At 41.9% G+C, this 19,872-nt stretch overlaps 1 protein-coding gene across 1 annotated transcript in view; it reads left to right on the top strand.

The window, feature by feature from the left end:
* Positions 1-505: 505 nt before the first annotated feature.
* The window catches only part of LOC132494777 (polyadenylate-binding protein 1-like), a 34,061-nt gene continuing 14,694 nt past the window's right edge, over positions 506-19,872 (top strand). Inside the window, exon 1 of the mRNA XM_060105968.1 lies at positions 506-2,086. Within this exon, the coding sequence (XP_059961951.1) occupies positions 521-2,086 (1,566 nt within the window). The 5' untranslated portion in view covers positions 506-520. The remainder of the gene's footprint in view (positions 2,087-19,872) is intronic.

The raw sequence follows: 19,872 nt of genomic DNA on the forward strand, positions 1-19,872 counted from the left end.
CACTTCACCCCTTCTCCCCAGCGGTTAGTGGTGAGAGTGCGGAGTGTGTGCTCCGGTCTCGGAACACACATTCATTATTTTAAAAAATCCAAAAAAATCTTAAAAAGTCTTTTTTAAAAAAAACCAAAAAATTTACAAAAAATCCACGTCTCCCCCGCCGGAGACTTTTTTTTTTTTCTTCCTGTTTTATAAAATAACCGGGTGAAGCAACCGAGACCGACCCGCCCGCCCGCGGCCCCACAGCAGCTCCAAGAAGGAACCAAGAGACCGAGGCCTTCCCGCTGCCCGGACCTGACACCGCCAGCCTCGCTCCCCAGCCGGCAGCCGGCAGCCGGCAGCCAGCGGCAGCGGATCGACTCCGTTCTGCGGCTGTTGAGTAGTTTTCGATTCCGGTTGAATTTTGTCCCTCTGCGCTTGCCCCCGCTCCCCTCCCCCCGGCTCCGGCCCGCGACCCCAGCACTCGCTCTTCCCCTCTCATGGAAAGGTCGCGGCCTGTGGCCCTGTGGACAGCCGTGCCGAGATGAACCCCAGCGCCCCCAGCTACCCCATAGCCTCGCTCTACGTGGGGGACCTACACCCCGACGTGACCGAGGCGATGCTCTATGAGAAGTTCAGCCCGGCAGGGCCCATCCTCTCCATCCGGGTCTGCAGGGACATGATCACCTGCCGCTCCTTGGGCTACACGTATGTGAACTTCCAGCAGCCGGCAGATGCGGAGCGTGCTTTGGACACCATGAATTTTGACGTTATAAAGGGCAAGCCAGTACGCATTATGTGGTCTCAGCGTGATCTATCACTTCGCAGAAGTGGAGTGGGCAACATATTCATTAAAAATTTGGACAAATCCATTGATAATAAAGCACTGTATGATACATTTTCTGCTTTTGGTAACATCCTTTCATGTAAGGTGGTTTGTGATGAAAATGGTTCCAAGGGTTATGGATTTGTGCATTTTGAGACACAAGAAGCAGCTGAAAGAGCTATTGAAAAAACGAATGGGATGCTTCTAAATGATCGCAAAGTATTTGTTGGACAATTTAAGTCTCGTAAGGAACGAGAAGCAGAACTCGGAGCTAGGGCAAAAGAGTTCACCAATGTTTACATCAAGAATTTTGGAGAAGACATGGATGATGAGCGCCTTAAGGATCTCTTTGGCAAGTTTGGACCTGCCTTAAGTGTGAAAGTAATGACTGATGAGAGTGGAAAATCCAAAGGTTTTGGATTTGTAAGCTTTGAAAGGCATGAAGATGCACAGAAAGCTGTGGATGAGATGAACGGAAAGGAGCTCAATGGAAAACAAATTTACGTTGGTCGAGCCCAGAAAAAAGTGGAACGACAGACAGAACTTAAGCGCAAATTTGAACAGATGAAGCAAGATAGGATCACCAGATACCAGGGTGTTAACCTTTATGTGAAAAATCTTGATGATGGTATTGATGATGAACGTCTCCGGAAAGAGTTTTCTCCGTTCGGTACAATCACTAGTGCAAAGGTTATGATGGAGGGTGGTCACAGCAAAGGGTTTGGATTTGTGTGTTTCTCCTCCCCAGAAGAAGCCACTAAAGCAGTCACAGAAATGAATGGTAGAATTGTGGCCACCAAGCCACTGTATATAGCTTTAGCTGAGCGCAAAGAAGAGCGCCAGGCTCACCTCACTAACCAGTATATTCAGAGAATAGCAAGTGTAAGAGCTGTGCCCAACCCTGTAATCAACCCCTACCAGCCAGCACCTCCTTCAGGTTACTTCATGGCAGCTATCCCACAGACTCAGAACCGTGCTGCATACTATCCTCCTAGCCAAATTGCTCAACTAAGACCAAGTCCTCGCTGGACTGCTCAGGGTGCCAGACCTCATCCATTCCAAAATATGCCCGGTGCTATCCGCCCAGCCGCTTCTAGACCACCATTAAATACTATGAGACCAGCTTCTTCACAGGTTCCACGAGTCATGTCGACACAGCGTGTTGCTAACACATCAACACAGACAATGGGTCCACGTCCTACAGCTGCTGCAGCTGCAGCTACTCCTGCTGTTCGCACCGTTCCACAGTATAAATACGCTGCAGGAGTTCGCAATCCTCAACAATATCTTTTTTTTTTTTTTTTTTTTTGTGGTATGCGGGCCTCTCACTGCTGTGGCCTCCCCCGCTGCGGAGCACAGGCTCCGGACGCGCAGGCTCCGGATGCGCAGGCCCAGCGGCCATGGCTCACGGGCCCAGCCGCTCCGCGGCATATGGGATCCTCCCAGACCGGGGCACGAACCCGTATCCCCTGCACCGGCAGGCGGACTCTCAACCACTGCGCCACCAGGGAGGCCCCTCAACAATATCTTAATGCACAGCCACAAGTTACCATGCAGCAGGTGTGGATTTAATGATTTCTTTATAAAGATGACAGTCCTTGATCTCAGTCAAAGACAATGAAGACAACTGTATGATAAATGAGAGCTTAAGCTATGTAGAACATCTTGTTGAGGTGCCACTAATTGATAGTATATAAAAGTGTCTTCTATATGCTATACTCTAGGAACTAGACAAGCATTCAGCAGTCCCTCATCCTGAATTACATATGTGATATGAGAGTTTTGTCTGGCATAGTTGTAAGAAAGGGTGAAATAAAGTTTAGTTTGTGAAAAAAAAAAAAAAAAGGAGGGCACTTCAAAGACTACAGTTGTGTGTCCACAAGGGCTCAACAGTATGGTCTCCTCAGGACCAGCTATTGATATCCACATGTGTGTGGTAGGGGAAGGGAGAGAAGGGGGAGGAAGAGGGGTGACAAATGGAGTTGGGCAGCTGGGCAGGGCCCAGTGACTAACAGTGTTTATAGACACAAAGGGTTGAACTTGATCTACATGCTTATCCTTTTTTGTGCCATGGATCCTTATGAAATCTATGGACACCTTCTCAGAAGAATGTGTTTATATGTATAAAATGCAATATATAAGATTACAAAGAAACTCAATTTTTTTACGATACAATTCTATCCTGGGGAACACTCTAGGTTAAGAATACCAGATGGTGGAAAAATATCTGGGTAGGCCCTGAACCAAGATGGCAGAGTAGAAAGACATGCTCTCACTCCCTCTTGCAAGAACAGCAGAATCACAACTAACTGCTGAACAATCACCGACAGGAAGACACTGGAACTCACCAGAAAAGATACCCCACATCCAAAGACAAAGGAGAAGCCACAATGAGATGGTAGGAGGGGTGCAATCACAATAAAATCAAATCCCATAACTGCTGGGTGGGTGACACACAAACTGGAGAACACTCATACCACAGAAGTCCACCCACTGGAGTGAAGGTTCTGAGCCCCACATCAAGCTTCCCAACCTGGGGGTCTGGCAATGGGAGGAGGAATTCCTAGAGAATCAGACTTTGAAGGCTAGTGGGATTTGACTGCAGGACTTCGACAGGACTGGGGGAAACAGAGACTCCACTCTTAGAGGGCACACACAAAGTAGTGTGCGCATTGGGACCCAGGGGAAGGAACAGTGACCCCATAGGAGACTGAACCAGTCCTACCTGCTGGTGTTGGAGGGTCTCATGCAGACACAGGGGGTGGCTCTGGCTCACTGTGAGGACAAGGACACTGGCAGCAGAAGATCTGGGAAGTACTCCTTGGCGTGAGCCCTCTCAGAGTCCACCATTGGCCCCACCAAAGAGCCCAGATAGGCTCCAGTGTTGGGTCGCCTCAGGCCAAACAACCAACCGGGAGGGAACCCAGACCCATCCATCAGCAGACAAGCGGATTAAAGTTTTACTGAGCTCTGCCCACCAGAGCAACACCCAGCTCTAGCCACCACCAGTCCCTCCCATCAGGAAACTTGCACAAGCCTCTTAGATAGCCTCATCCACCATAAGGCGGACAGCAGAAGCAAGAAGAACTGAAATCCTGCAGCCTGTGGAACAAAAACCACATTCACAGAAAGACAGACAGGATGAAAAGGCAGAGGGTTATGTACTAGATAAAGCAACAAGATAAAACCCCAGAAAAACAACTAAATGAAGTGGAGATAGGCAACCTTCCAGAAAAAGAATTCAGAATAATGATAGTGAAGATGATCCAGGACCTCAGAAAAAGAATGGAGGCAAAGATCAAGAAGATGAAAGAAATGTTTAATAAAGATATAGAAGAATTAAAGAACAAACAAACAGGGATGAACAATACAATAACTGAAATGAAAACTGCACTAGAAGGAATCAATAGCAGAATAACTGAGGCAGAAGAACGGATGAATGACCTGGAAGACAGAATGGTGGAATTCACTGCTGCGGAACAGACTAAAGAAAAAAGAATGAAAAGAAATGAAGACAGCCTAAGAGACCTCTGGGACAACATTAAACGCCACAACATTCGCTTTATAGGGGTCCCAGGAGAAGAGAGAGACAAAGGACCTGAGAAAATATTTGAAGTGATTATAGTCGAAAACTTCCCTAACATGGGAAAGTAAACAGCCACCCAAGTCCAGGAAGTGCAGAGAGTGGTATACAGGATAAACCCAAGGAGAAACACACCGAGACACACAGTAATTAAAATGGCAAAAAATAAAGACAAAGAAGACAATCATTGAAAGCAGCAAGGGAAAAATGACAAATAACATACAAGGGAACTCCCAAAAGGTTAACAGCTGATTTCTCAGCAGAAACTCTACAAGCCAGAAGGGAGTGGCATGATACACTTAAACTGATGAAAGGGAAGAACCTACAACCAAGATTACTCCACCCAGCAAGGATCTCATTCAGATTTGATGGAGAGATCAAAAGCTTTACAGACAAGCAAAAGCTAAGAGAATTCAGCACCATGAAACCAGCTCTACAACAAATGCTAAAGGAACTTCTCTAAGTGGGAAACACAAGAGAAGAAAAGGACCTATAAAAACAAACCCAAAACAATTAAGAAAATGGTCATAAGAACATATATATCGATAATTACCTTAAATGTGAATGGATTAAATGCTCCAACCAAAACACACAGGCTTGCTGAATGGAAACAAAAACAAGACCAGTATATATGCCGTCTACAAGAGATGCACTTCTGACCTAGGGACACATACAGACTGAAAGTGAGGGGATGAAAAACGATATTCCATGCAAATGGAAATCAAAAGAAAGCTGGAGTAGCAATACTCATATCAGATCAAATAGACTTTTAAAAAAGAATGTTACAAGAGACAAGGAAGGACGCTACATAATGATCAAGGGATCAATCGAAGAAGAAGGTATAACAATTATAAATATATATGCACCCAACACAGGAGCAACTCAATACATAAGGCAACTGCTAACAGCTATAAAAGAGGAAATCGACAGCAACACAATAATACTAGGGGACTTTAACACCTCACTTACACCAATGGACAGGTCATCCAAAATGAAAATAAATAAGGAAACACAAGCTTTAAATGACACAATAGACCAGACAGATTTAATTGATATTTATAGGACATTCCATCCAAAAACAGAAGATTATATTTTCTTCTCAAGTGCACACAGAACATTCTCCAGGACAGATCACATCTTGGGTCACAAATCAAGCCTCAGTAAATTTAAGAAAATTGAAATCATATCAAGTATCTTTTCTGACCAGAACACTATGAGATTAGAAATGAATTACAGGGAAAAAAACGTAAAAAACACAAACACATGGAGGCTAAACAGTACGTTACTAAATAACCAAGAGATCACTGAAGAAATCAAAGAGGAAATCACAAAGTACCTAGTGACAAATGACAATGAAAACACGATGATCCAAAACCTATGGGATGCAGCAAAAGCAGTTCTAAGAGGGAAGTTTATAGCTATACAGCCTACCTCAAGAAACTAGAAAAATAAACAATCTAACCTTACATCTAAAGGAACTAGAGAAAGAAAAAGAAACAAAACCCAAAGTTAGCAGAAGGAAAGAAATCATAAAGATCAGAGCAGAAATAAATGAAATAGAAACAAAGAAAACAATAGCAAAGAGCAATAAAACTAAAAGCTGCTTCTTTGAGAAGATAAACAAAACTGATAAACCATTAGCCAGACTCATCAAGAAAAAGAGGGAGAGGACTCAAACAAATAAAATTTAAAATGAAAAAGGAGAAGTTACAACAGACACTGCAGAAATACAAAGCATCCTAAGAGACTACTACAAGCAACTCTATGCCAATAAAATGAACCTGGAAGAAAGGGACAAATTCTTACAAAGGTATAACCTTCCAAGACTTAACCAGGAAGAAACAGAAAATATGAAGAGACCAATCACAAGTAATGAAATTGAAACAGTGATTAAAAACCTTCCAACAAACAATGTCCAGGACCAGATGGCTTCACAGGTGAATGCTATCAAACATTCAGAGAACAGCTAACACCCATCCTTCTCAAACTCTTCCAAAAAACTGCAGACGAAGGAAAACTCCCAAAAATAGATATCACTGATGAATATAGATGCAAAAATCCTCAACAAAATACTAGCAAACAGAATCCAACAACACATTAAAAGGATCATACACCATGATCAAGTGGGATTTATCCCAGGGATCCAAGGATTCTTCAATATATGCAAATCAATCAATGTGATACACCATACTAACAAATTAAAGAATAAAAACCATATGATCATCTCAATAGATGCAGAAAAAGCTTTTGACAAAATTCAGCACCCATCTATGATTTAAAAAACTCTCCAGAAAGTGGGCATAGAGGGAACCTACCTCAACATAGTAAAGGCCATATACGACAAACCTACAGCAAACATCATTCTCAATGGTGAAAAACTGAAAGCATTTCCTCTAAGATCAGGAATGAGACAAGGATGTCCACTCTCACCACTATTATTCAGCACAGCTTTGGAAGTCCTAGCCATGGCAATCAGAAGAGAAAAAGAAATAAAAGGAATACAAATTGGAAAAGAAGAAGTAAAACTGTCATTGTTTGCAGATGACATGATACTATACATAGAGAATCCTAAAGATGCTCCCAGAAAACTATTAGAGCTAATCAATGAATTTGGTAAAGTTGCAGGATACAAAATTAATGCACAGAAATCTCTTGCATTCCTATGCACTAATGATGAAAAATCTGAAAGAGAAATTAAGGAAACACTCCCATTTACCACTGCAACAAAAAGAATAAAATACCTAGGAATAAACATACCTAGGGAGACAAAAGACCTGTATGCAGAAAACTATAAGACACTGATGAAGGAAATTAAAGATGATATCAACAGATGGAGAGATATACCATGTTGTTGGACTGGAAGAATCAACATTGTGAAAACGACTATACTACCCAAAGCAATCTACAGATTCAATGCAATCCCTATCAAATTACCAATGGCACTTTTTACAGAACTAGAACAAAAAATCTTAAAATTTATATGGAGACACAAAGACCCCGAATAGCCAAAGCAGTCTTGAGGGAAAAAATCAGAGCTGGAGGAATCAGACTCCTTGACTTCAGGAAATACTACAAAGCTACAGTAATGAAGACAATATGGTACTGGCACAAAAACCGAAACATAGATCAATGGAAAAGGATAGAAAGCCCAGAGATAAACCCACCTATTAGTTGAGCACCTATGCTCAACTAATCTCTGACAAAGGAGGCAAGGATATACAATGGAGAAAAGACAGTCTCTTCAATAATTGGTGCTGGGAAAACTGAACAGCTCCATGTAAATGAATAAAATTAGAACACTGCCTAACACCATAAACAAAAATAAACTCAAAATGGATTAGAGACCTAAATGTAAGACCGGGCACTATAAAACTCTTAGAGGAGGGCTTCCCTGGTGGCGCAGTGCTTGAGAGTCCGCCTGCCGATGCAGGGGACACGGGTTCATGCCCGGTTCCGGGAAGATCCCACATGCCGCGGAGCGGCTGGGCTCGTGAGCCATGGCCGCTGAACCTGCGCGTCCGGAGCCTGTGCTCCGCAGCGGGAGAGGCCACAGCAGTGACAGGCCCGCGCACCGCAAAAAAAAAAAAAAAAAAAACTATTAGAGGAAAACATAGGAAGAACACTCTTGACATAAATCACAGCAAGATCCTTTTTGACCCCCCTCCTAGGGAAATAGAAATAAAAACAAAAATAAACAAATGGGACCTAATGAAACTTCAAAGCTTTTGCACAGCAAAGGAAACCATAAACAAGATGAAAAGACAACCCTCAGCATGGGAGAAAATATTTGCAAATGAATCAATGGACAAAGGATTAATCTCCAAAATATATAAACAGGTCATGTAGCTCAATATTAAAAAAGCAAACAACCCAATCCAAAAATGGACAGAAGACCTAAACAGACATTTCTCCAAAGGAGACATACAGATGGCCATGAGGCACATGAAAAGCTGCTCAACATCACTAATTATTAGAGAAATGCAAATCAAAACTACAATGAGGTATCACCTCACACCAGTCAGAATGGGCATCATCAGAAAATCTACAAACAACAAATGCTGGAGAGGGTGGAGAAAAGGGAACCCTCTTGCACTGTTGGTGGGAATGTAAATTGATACAGCCACTATAGAGACCAGTATGGAGGTTCCTTAAAAAACTAAAATTAGGGGGCTTCCCTGGTGGCGCCGTGGTTGAGAGTCCGCCTGCCAATGCAGGGGACACGGGTTCATGCCCCGGTCTGGGAAGATCCCACATGCCGCGGAGTGGCTAGGCCCGTGAGCTATGGCCGCTGAGCCTGCACGTCTGGAGCCTGTGCTCCGCAATGGGAGGGGCCACAACAGTGAGAGGCCCGGTACCGCAAACAAACAAACAAACAAACAAAAAGCTAAAAATAGAATTACGATATGATCCAGCACTCCCACTACTGGGCATATACCCAGAGAAAACCATAACTCAAAAAGACACATGCACCCCAATATTCATTGCAGCACTATGTACAATAGCCAGGTCATGGAAGCAACCTAAATGCCCATCAACAGATGAATGGCTAAAGAAGATGTGGTACATATATACAATGGAATATTACTCAGCCATAAAAAGAAGCAAAATTGGGTCATTTGTTGAGATGTGGATGGACCTAGAGACTGTCATACAGAGTGAAGTAAGTCGGAAAGAGAAAAACAAATACCGTATATTAACGCATATATATGGAACCTAGAAAAATGGTACAGATGAACCGGTCTGCAGGGCAGAAGTTGAGACACAGATGTAGAGAACAAACGTATGGACATCAAGCGGGGAAGCGGCGGAGGGTGGGGGTGTGATGAATTGGGCGATTGGAATTGACATGTATACATTGATATGTATAAAATGGATGACTAATAAGAACCTGCAGTATAAAAAAATAAATAAAATACAAAAATTCAAAAAAAAAAAAGAATACCAGATGGCGATGAAGTACCAGAGAGCAGGGAGGTAACAGGATCTGATTTTCATTTCAGAAAAAGCACTCAGAAGCTGGGTGGAGGTTGGGTGGAGGGTGATGCAATTAGAAGTGGAAGGACCAGTCTGGCTGCTGTTAGAGTAACCTGAGTGAGAAGGTCTTGGTGAAAAAGTCATTATGGCTATTATAGTAGTAGTAGTAGTAATTACATCATCCTTCTAAAACAGTGGTTTTTACCTTATAAAGCCCAGCACCTTCATTAACATTAAGTATTTTGTAAAACCCATTTTAAGACAAAAGTTAATGATGACACCTCAGCGCCGAGAGAAGATGGAGGCGGGGAAGGAAAGTGATCGGAAGGCGAAAGCAGCGAGGCCCTGAGCCTCTGAAGTGTCCATACCTCCGCGGAGCCTTCCCTCCCCTGGGGAAAAGCGTGCCCATCTGACACCTCGCGTGCCTGCTCCCGGTGACGCATTCACCTGTCCTTGCCGCTGCCCCTGCTCTGTGCAATCGCCGGACCGCACTCCCCAGCCTGCGGCCTCCCGCTGCAACCTCCGCCAGGACGACTGCGTGCCCATCCCTCACTCTGGTAGCGCCCTGAGCTGAGCTGTCGACGCCACCATTTTGCACCGGTAGCCCTGGTCTGAAGGGCCGGGCGCGAGGCCCCTGCACGCGGTGCCCTGGGAGACAGCTGACTAGACTTAGCCCGGAGGAAACAAGTGAGCCACAGCCACCCACCGCCTCTGCAGGAGACCCTCCAACACTAGCAGCCGGGTGGATGAAAGGCTCTTGGTGCTGCAGCCAGGAGTCAGTGCTGTGCCTCTGAAGTGGGAGAGCCAACTTCAGGACACGGGTCCACAAGAGACCTCCCAGCTCCACGTAATATCAAGCAGCGAAAATCTCCCAGAGATCTCCATCCCAACACCAGCACCCAGCTTCAGTCAACGACCAGCAAGCTACAGTGCTGGTCATCCTATGCCAAGCAACTAGCAAGGCAGGAACACAACCCCACCCATTAGCAGAGAAGCTACCTAAAAACATAATAAGGCCATAGGCACCCCAAAACACACCACCAGACGTGGACCTGTCCACCAGAAAGACAAGATCGAGCCTCAACCACCAGAACACAGGCATTAGTCCCCCCCACCAGGAAGCCTACACAACCTACTGAAACAACCTTAGCCACTGGGGTCAGACACGAAAAACAACGGGAACTACGAATCTGCAGCCTGCAAAAAGGAGACCCCAAACACAGTAACATAAGCAAAATGAGAAGACAGAAAAACACACAGCAGGTGAAGGAGCAAGATAAAAACCTACCAGACCTAACAAATGAAGAGGTAATAGGCAGTCTACCTGAAAAAGAATTCAGAATAATGATGGTAAAGATGATCCAAAATCTTGGAAATAGAATAGACAAAATGCAAGAAACAGTTAACAAGGACCTAGAAGAACTAAAGATGAATCAAGCATCGATTAAAAACACAATAAATGAAATGAAAAATACTCTAGATGGGATCAATAGCAGAATAACTGAGGCAGAAGAACGGATAAGTGAGGTGGAAGATAAAATAGTGGAAATAACTGATGCAGAGCAGAATAAAGAAAAAAGAATGAAAAGAACTGAGGACAGTCTCAGAGACCTCTGGGACAACATTAAACGCACCAACATTCGAATTATAGGGGTTCCAGAAGAAGAAGAGAAAAAGAAAGGGACTGAGAAAATATTTGAAGAGATTATAGTTGAAAACTTCCCCAATATGGGAAAGGAAATAGTTAATCAAGTCCAGGAGGCACAGAGAGTCCCATACAGAATAAATCCAAGGAGAAATACACCAAGACACATATTAATCAAACTGTCAAAAATTAAACACAAAGAAATCATATTAAAAGCAGCAAGGGAAAAACAACAAATAACACACAAGGGAATCCCCATCAGGTTAACAGCTGATCTCTCAGCAGAAACTCTACAAGCCAGAAGGGAGTGGCAGGACATAATTAAAGTGATGAAGGAGAGGAACCTGCAGCCAAGATTACTCTACCCAGCAAGGATCTCATTCAGATTTGATGGAGAAATTAAAACCTTTACAGACAAGCAAAAGCTGAGAGAGTTCAGCACCAGCAAACCAGCTTTACAACAAATGCTAAAGGAACTTCTCTAGGCAAGAAACACAACAGAAGGAATATACCTACAATAACGAACCCAAAGCAATTAAGGAAATGGGAATAGGAACATACATATCAATAATTACCTTAAATGTAAATGGACTAAATGCTCCCACCAAAAGACACAGAGTGGCTGAATGGATACAAAAACAAGACCCATATATATGCTGTCTACAAGAGACCCACTTCAGACCTAAAGACACATACAGATTGAAAGTAAGGGGATGGAAAAAGATATTCCATGCAAATGGAAATCAAAAGAAAGCTGGAGTAGCAATTCTTATATCAGACAAAATAGACTTTAAAATAAAGACTATTAGAAGAGACAAAGAAGGACACTACATAATGATCAAGGGATCAATCCAAGAAGAAGATATAACAATTGTAAATATTTATGCACCAAACATAGGAGCACCTCAATACATAAGGCAAATACTAACAGCCATAAAAGGGGAAATCGACAGTAACACAATCATAGTAGGGGACTTTAACACCCCACTTTCACCAATGGACAGATCGTCCAAAATGAAAATAAATAAGGAAACACAAGCTTTAAATGATACATTAAACAAGATGGACTTAGTTGATATTTATAGGACATTTCATCCAAAAACAACAGAATACACATTTTTCTCAAGTGCTCATGGAACATTCTCCAGGATAGATCATATCTTGGGTCACAAATCAAGCCTTGGTAAATTTAAGAAAATTGAAATTGTATCAAGTATCTTTTCCGACCACAATGCTATGAGACTAGACATCAATTCCAGGAAAAGATCTGTAAAAAATACAAACACATGGAGGCTAAACAATACACTACTCAATAACGAAGTGATCACTGAAGAAATCAGAGAGGAAATTAAAAAATACCTAGAAACAAATGACAATGGAGACACGACAACCCAAAACCTATGGGATGCAGCAAAAGCAGTTCTAAGGGGGAAGTTTATAGCAATACAATCCCACCTTAAGAAACAGGAAACATTTCCAGTAAACAACCTGACCCTGCACCTAAAGCAATTAGAGAAAGAAGAACAAAAAACCCCCAAAGCTAGCAGAAGGAAAGAAATCATAAAGATCAGATCAGAAATAAATGAAAAAGAAATGAAGGAAACGATAGCAAAGATCAACCAAACTAAAAGCTGGTTCTTTGAGAAGATAAACAAAATTGACAAACCATTAGCCAGACTCATCAAGAAAAGAAGGGAGAAGACTCAAATCAATAGAATTAGAAATGAAAAAGGAGAAGTAACAACTGACACTGCAGAAATACAAAAGATCATGAGAGATTACTACAAGCAACTCTATGCCAATAAAATGGACAACCTGGAAGAAATGGACAAATTCGTAGAAATGCACAACCTGCCAAGACTGACTCAGGAAGAAATAGAAAATATGAATAGACCAATCACAAGCACAGAAATTGAAACTGTGATTAAAAATCTTCCATCAAACAAAAGCCCAGGACCAGATGGCTTCACAGGCGAATTCTATCAAACATTTAGAGAAGAGCTAACACCCATCCTTCTCAAACTCTTCCAAACAATTTCAGAGGAAGGAACACTCCCAAACTCATTCTACGAGGCCACCATCACCTTGATACCAAAACCAGGCAAGGATGTCACAAAGAAAGAAAACTACAGGCCAATATCACTGATGAACATAGATGCAAAAATCCTCAACAAAATACTAGCAAACAGAATCCAACAGCACATGAAAAGGATCATACACCATGATCAAGTGGGGTTTATTCCAGGAATGCAAGGATTCTTCAATATACGCAAATCAATCAATGTGATACACCATATTAACAAGTTGAAGGAGAAAAACCATATGATCATCTCAATAGATGCAGAGAAAGCTTTCGACAAAATTCAACACCCATTTATGATAAAAACCCTGCAGAAAGTAGGCAGAGAGGGATCTTTCCTCAACATAATAAAGGCCATATATGACAAACCCACAGCCAACATTGTCCTCAATGGTGAAAAACTGAAACCATTTCCACTAAGATCAGGAACAAGACAAGGCTGCCCACTCTCACCACTCTTATTCAACCTAGTTTTGGAAGTTTTAGCCACAGCAATCAGAGAAGAAAAGGAAATAAAAGGAATCCAAATCGGAAAAGAAGAAGTAAAGCTGTCACTGTTTGCAGATGACATGATACTATACATAGAGAATCCTAAAGATGCTACCAGAAAACTACTAGAGCTAATCAATGAATTTGGTAAAGTTGCAGGATACAAAATTAATGCACAGAAATCTCTGGCATTCCTGTACACTAATGATGAAAAATCTGAAAGTGAAATCAAGAAAACACTCCCATTTACCATTGCAACAAAAAGAATAAAATATCTAGGAATAAACCTACCTAAGGAGACAAAAGACCTGTATGCAGAAAATTATAAGACACTGATGAAAGAAATTAAAGATGATACAAATAGATGGAGAGATATACCATGTTCCTGGATTGGAAGAATCAATATTGTGAAAATGACTCTACTACCCAAAGCAATCTACAGATTCAATGCAATCCCTATCAAACTACCACTGGCATTTTTCACAGAACTAGAACAAAAAATTTCAAAATTTGTTTGGAAAAACAAAAGACCCCGAATAGCCAAAGCAATCTTGAGAACGAAAAAAGGAGCTGGAGGAATCAGGCTCCCTGACTTCAGACTATACTACAAAGCTACAGTAATTAAGACAGTGTGGTACTGGCATAAAAACAGAAAGATAGATCAGTGGACCAGGATAGAAAGCCCAGAGATAAACCCACGCACATATGGCCAACTTATCTTTGATAAAGGAGGCAGGAATGTACAGTGGAGAAAGGACAGCCTCTTCAATAAGTGGTGCTGGGAAAACTGGACAGGGACATGTAAAAGTATGAGATTAGATCATTCCCTAACACCATACACAAAAATAAGCTCAAAATGGATTAAAGACTTAAATGTAAGGCCAGAAACTATCAAACTCTTAGAGGAAAACATAGGTAGAACACTCTATGACATAAATCACAGCAAGATCCTTTTGGACCCACCTCCTAGAGAAATGGAAATAAAAACAAAGATAAACACATGGGACCTAATGAAACTTCAAAGCTTTTGCACAGCAAAGGAAACCATAAACAAGACCAAAAGACAACCCTCAGAATGGGAGAAAATATTTGCAAATGAAGCAACTGACAAAGGATTAATCTCCAAAATTTATAAACAGCTCATGCAGCTCAATAGCAAAAAAACAAACAACCCAATCCAAAAATGGGCAGAAGACTTAAATAGGCATTTCTCCAAAGAAGATATACAGACTGCCAACAAACACATGAAAGAATGCTCAACATCATTAATCATTAGAGAAATGCAAATCAAAACTACAATGAGATATCATCTCACACCAGTCAGAATGGCCATCATCAAGAAATCTAGAAACAATAAATGCTGGAGAGGGTGTGGAGAAAAGGGAACCCTCTTGCACTGCTGGTGGGAATGTGAATTGGTACAGCCACTATGGAGAACAGTATGGAGGTTCCTTAAAAAACTAAAAATAGAACTACCATATGATCCAGCAATCCCACTACTAGGCATATACCCTGAGAAAACCATAATTCAAAAAGAGACATGTACCAAAATGTTCATTGCAGCTCTGTTCACAATAGCCCGGAGCTGGAAACAACCTAAGTGTCCATCATCGGATGATTGGATAAAGAAGATGTGGCACATATATACAATGGAATATTACTCAGCCATAAAAAGAAACGAAACTGAGCTATTTGTAATGAGGTGGATAGACCTAGAGTCTGTCCTACAGGGTGAAGTAAGTCAGAAAGAGAAAGACAAATACCGTATGCTAACACATATATATGGAATATAAGAAAAAAAATGTCATGAAGAACCTAGGGGTAAAACGGGAATAAAGACACAGACCTACTTGAGAATGGACTTGAGGATATGGGGAGGGGGAAGGGTAAGCTGTGACAAAGCGAAAGAGAGGCATGGACATATATACACTACCAAACGTAGGGTAGATAGATAGTGGGAAGCAGCCGCAGAGCACAGGGGGATCAGCTCAGTGCTTTGTGACCGCCTGGAGGGGAGGGATGGGGAGGGTGGGAGGGAGGGAGATGCATGAGGGAGGGGATGTGGGAACAGATGTATATGTATGACTGATTCACTTTGTTATAAAGCAGAAACTAATAAAAAAAATAGAAAGAAAAAAAAAAGTTAATGATGATAGAACCTACCTACACCTTCAGGATAAAAGAAATTTAAAAGTAAACTTTGAGAAAGATCATGTCTTTCAAAATGCCACTGCTCAGACACAGCTAGTCTAGAAGACATAATGAAGTAGTCAGCACCAGATCCAGAACTGACAGCTCTGAATGCTGACTGATATAAATGCACTGTTAGCAACTTAAATTCCTCAACGACCTTTGCCGCTGTAATGTGAGTTTCCCAAAACACTGAACCACTCAAATTCCAAAGCAAGACAAAATGCAACCTTTTGTCCATTTTCCCAGCAGTTATATTCCTAAAAGAGTCAGTGTCTATTAAAACCGTACAAAAATATTTGGTGTTCACAAGAATAATGAAGTTAAGTTCCAAGTTCTGATCACTATAATCAGATTTTTCATCTATGTGAATGACTGGTGTGGCATCTTGAAAGACTCGTAGGTTGGGAACCAACTTACTGAGATGCTTCACTGCCCCATGCACTGCAGGATGTCTGACCTCTCTGAACCTAGTCCATTTTCATTGTGAAGTCCAAAAACATTCCCCGACAAAGTCATGAAATACTGTATTAGACAATACCACTTCTGTCGACAATCATTAGTATAAAGTAGGCAGAATCTAAAATAGCAAGCCAGCGCTGGCCTAGAATGTATGTGTGTGTGTGTGTGTGTGTGTGTGTGTGTGTGTGTGTGTGTGTGTGTGTGTGTGTGTGTGTGTGTGTGTGTGTGTGTGTGTGTGTGTGTTGGGGGAGGAAGAGAAAGAGTGGAATGGGATGTGAGAACAACTAAGAGAAACTGCCCATTCCATAACATTTTTGAGTTCCGTTTCCAAAGAGGGAAAGGTAATGGATGCTTGTAAGAGCCCCCAGACCTTGACAGACTGTTTCTTCTATCAATATCCAGATTTGATCAGCACCTGAAGCTTCCCCCCCGCACCAAAAAAAAAGACGTTTGCTGCACCAGCCTCTTCAACTGCACCAAAGGGAGAGGTTACCCTTTGACCCCTGAAGCCATTTGCTAATGACCTGCAGCATGAGATTGGATGGCTTTTCTCATTCGTGCATGACTACATTGCAAATGTTATTGCCAGCCAGCCGATTATACAAGCATGAAGAGAAAGTAATTAGCGCAATCATTTTACATACAGTAAATTTTAGTGCAGCCAGTTAGTCAGAGATGCAATGTCATGGGATCACAGCCATGCATTAATGGACTTATGGGAAACTGTTAATTTGTTATTTGAAATGAAGTCCTTATCTCTGGCCGGTTAGCTCAGTTAGTTAGTGCCTGGTGCTCAGGAGGCCAAGGGCATGGGTTTGCCTGTTCTGCTGTCCAGGTTGACTTTGTAGATTTCACAACTGCTGACTGGCACTCCCAGCCGGCTGATTCATGTGGGAGGCTGTGCGTTCCAAGCAGAATAATTTCCAGGGTTCCATGAACATAAATGACTCGGGAAAATTTGCTGGTAGAGTTTAAATTCATAATCCATGTACAAAAAGAGCAATATGAGGGCTCCTGGTGGTGATGGAGCTGTTCTGCATCGTGGCTATGGTGGTGGATACACGAACCTACCATGTGATAAAATTAGATAGAGCTAAATACACACACACACACATACATAAGTGAGTACAAGTAACACTGGGGAACTTTGAGTAGGATCGGTGGATTGTATCAAAGTCAACACCTTAGCTGTGATATTGTCCTAAAGTTATTTACAAAATGTTACATTAAGGGTACAGGAGATCTCTCTGCATTATTTCTTACAACTGCACATGAAATCTATAATTATACCAATAAATTTTTTTCTTAAAAATTTATATATGTTTGGTGATGGCTAAGTAGAATACACCTTGTATTCCCAAGACAATTCCTAATTCAGGAGGACTTTCAATGGCTCCCAAAGACTATACCTTAGTGCTCTAGAAACACAGTTCCTCTGATTTGGGAACCGGTCAACTGTTTCCAAACAGGGAGGTCGGATATTCAAACTTGCCCTTCTCTAATCCCATCAGTTTTGTTCATATTAGATATCATTATAGTCTCATGGGTGAGTTAATGGTGAAATCCTAGTATTTAGATTTTCATGCAAAGGAAAAAATGGGAACTAGTATTTTTTTAGCATATTTTAAATATCAATCATCCCAAACACATAATCATATCAAATCCTCATCTGAAAATGGAGTTGCTTCTCAATGCAAGCTTGTGAGATAACCAAACAAAATTTATCTGATTGTCATATTTAGCCTTAGGCTACAAATTTTCCACCTCTGATAAATAATTACAGGCAAGTCTTGGGATCACTTTGAAATGGACTATAAAATGAGCCTATAGAGTTTCATTCTCAGAAAACTCTCAGAGGAAAATCAACAGCCATATGTCTAAGACGGCTGAGACTCTCATCTAAGTCAGTGCCGTGATCTCTTCTGTGAAGAAAGCGTTCCCTAACCAGTTATGTTAAGGGAATGCATCATTTCATGTCCATCCCTCCACCATTAGTGTGGGCTGAATAGTGTCCCCCCAAAATCCATGTCCACCCAGAATCTCAGAGTGTGACCTTATCTGGAAATAAGGTCATAGCAGGTGTAAGTATAAAGTCATACTGGATTAAAGTGGGCCCTACACCCAGTGACAGTGTCCTTATAAGAAGAGGACACACAGAGACACATACAAGAAAGAAGGTTGTGTAACGACAGAAGCAAAGATTGAAGTGATCCGCATACATGCCAAGGAACACCAAAGACTGCCAGCAAGCCCCAGGAGCTAGGAGAGGGGCAGGACACGGATTCTCCCACACAGCCTCCAGGAGGAACCAAACGTGACAAGCTCTCGATTTCAGACTTCTGGTCTCTTGAACTGTGAGAGAATAAATTTACATCCTTTTAAGCTACCCGGTCTGTGGGGATTTGTTATTAAAACAATGCACCTCGGGGATCTGCAGTCTTTATTAGTAGGTTGAAAGCTATGAGAAGTCCTCAAATACCCCCAAATTTATTTAATCATGGAAGCATTTTTCCCCATATAACACCTATTAGTCTTTCACAGAACATCTTAAGAAAATGTTACTTTAGACAATTTCCAATTTCAATGTGTATGTGAATCACTTGAAGATTTTATTAAAGTGAAGATTCTGATTCACAAGTCTGAGGTGGGGCCTGAGATTCTGCATCTCTAACAAGCTCTCAGGTGATGCTGATGCTACTGGTCCTTGGACCACACTTGGAGCACAGATTTACAGACCAGGAGGCAGGGGGCTGGAGTGGGTAATCTTCCAGGGTTTGTTTCCAGCTCAAAGGACAATGACCTAACATCTGTGATGGCTTGACTCTTGTTCCCAGTTTTTGACTTTCTTACAATAGGGAACGTTGCAGTTCCTCCCACAGTGGGTGGAGAAACTTCTCTGCCTTGTTGCTATCAGTTGAGTCATGTGACTTACTTTGAGCCACGGGATTTTCCTGAATGAAGAACACAGCCTAGGAATGCTAACTGATGAAGAGCCCTTACCCCTTCAGACAGTGCCCCGGAATGAAGACATGAAGAGAAGACCTGGACCCAGCCAGAGGCCTGGAGCCCAGCCTGGCCCAGCCAAGCCCAGCCTAAATCAGCCAAACCACAGGCTACCCGCGGACTTACGAGACAGAGATGAATGCTTACTGTTACAAGCCACTGGGATTTTGAGGTTGTTGGTTATACAGCAAAAACTGACAAATACATCATCTTGGTTTTCTATCCATCTACCCACAACTATGAATACAAAGGTTTATCTATAGGCTATGAGGTATTTATTGACTATCGACCATCTACCCAGTACAAGGAGGTAGAAGATATGATTCCTACAGAGAATTGACAGTCTATCTAGATTAAGGAAAAAGAGACTTACAAGTGAAAGAAAAAATTACAACGTAAAACCATGTAAGATTAAGAGTAATAGAAGTACGGTGTAAGCTAAGGAAGCTGGAGTAGTCAGAGAAAGCAATGGACGGGCTTTGGGGAGGTAAGGACAAGTGGAGAATTCATTTTGAGGATGAGGTTCTCTGGAAAGAAAGGTTCTAATAGAGTAAAATGCCACAAGCTAACAAAGCACTGATTGCAAAATTCAAACCACCTTTTCTGACCATCAGGGGAAGGCTCACATACATTGTTATAGTGTG

The sequence above is a fragment of the Mesoplodon densirostris genome, chromosome 8 (assembly GCF_025265405.1).
Source record: "Mesoplodon densirostris isolate mMesDen1 chromosome 8, mMesDen1 primary haplotype, whole genome shotgun sequence".
Lineage (NCBI taxonomy): Eukaryota > Metazoa > Chordata > Mammalia > Artiodactyla > Ziphiidae > Mesoplodon > Mesoplodon densirostris.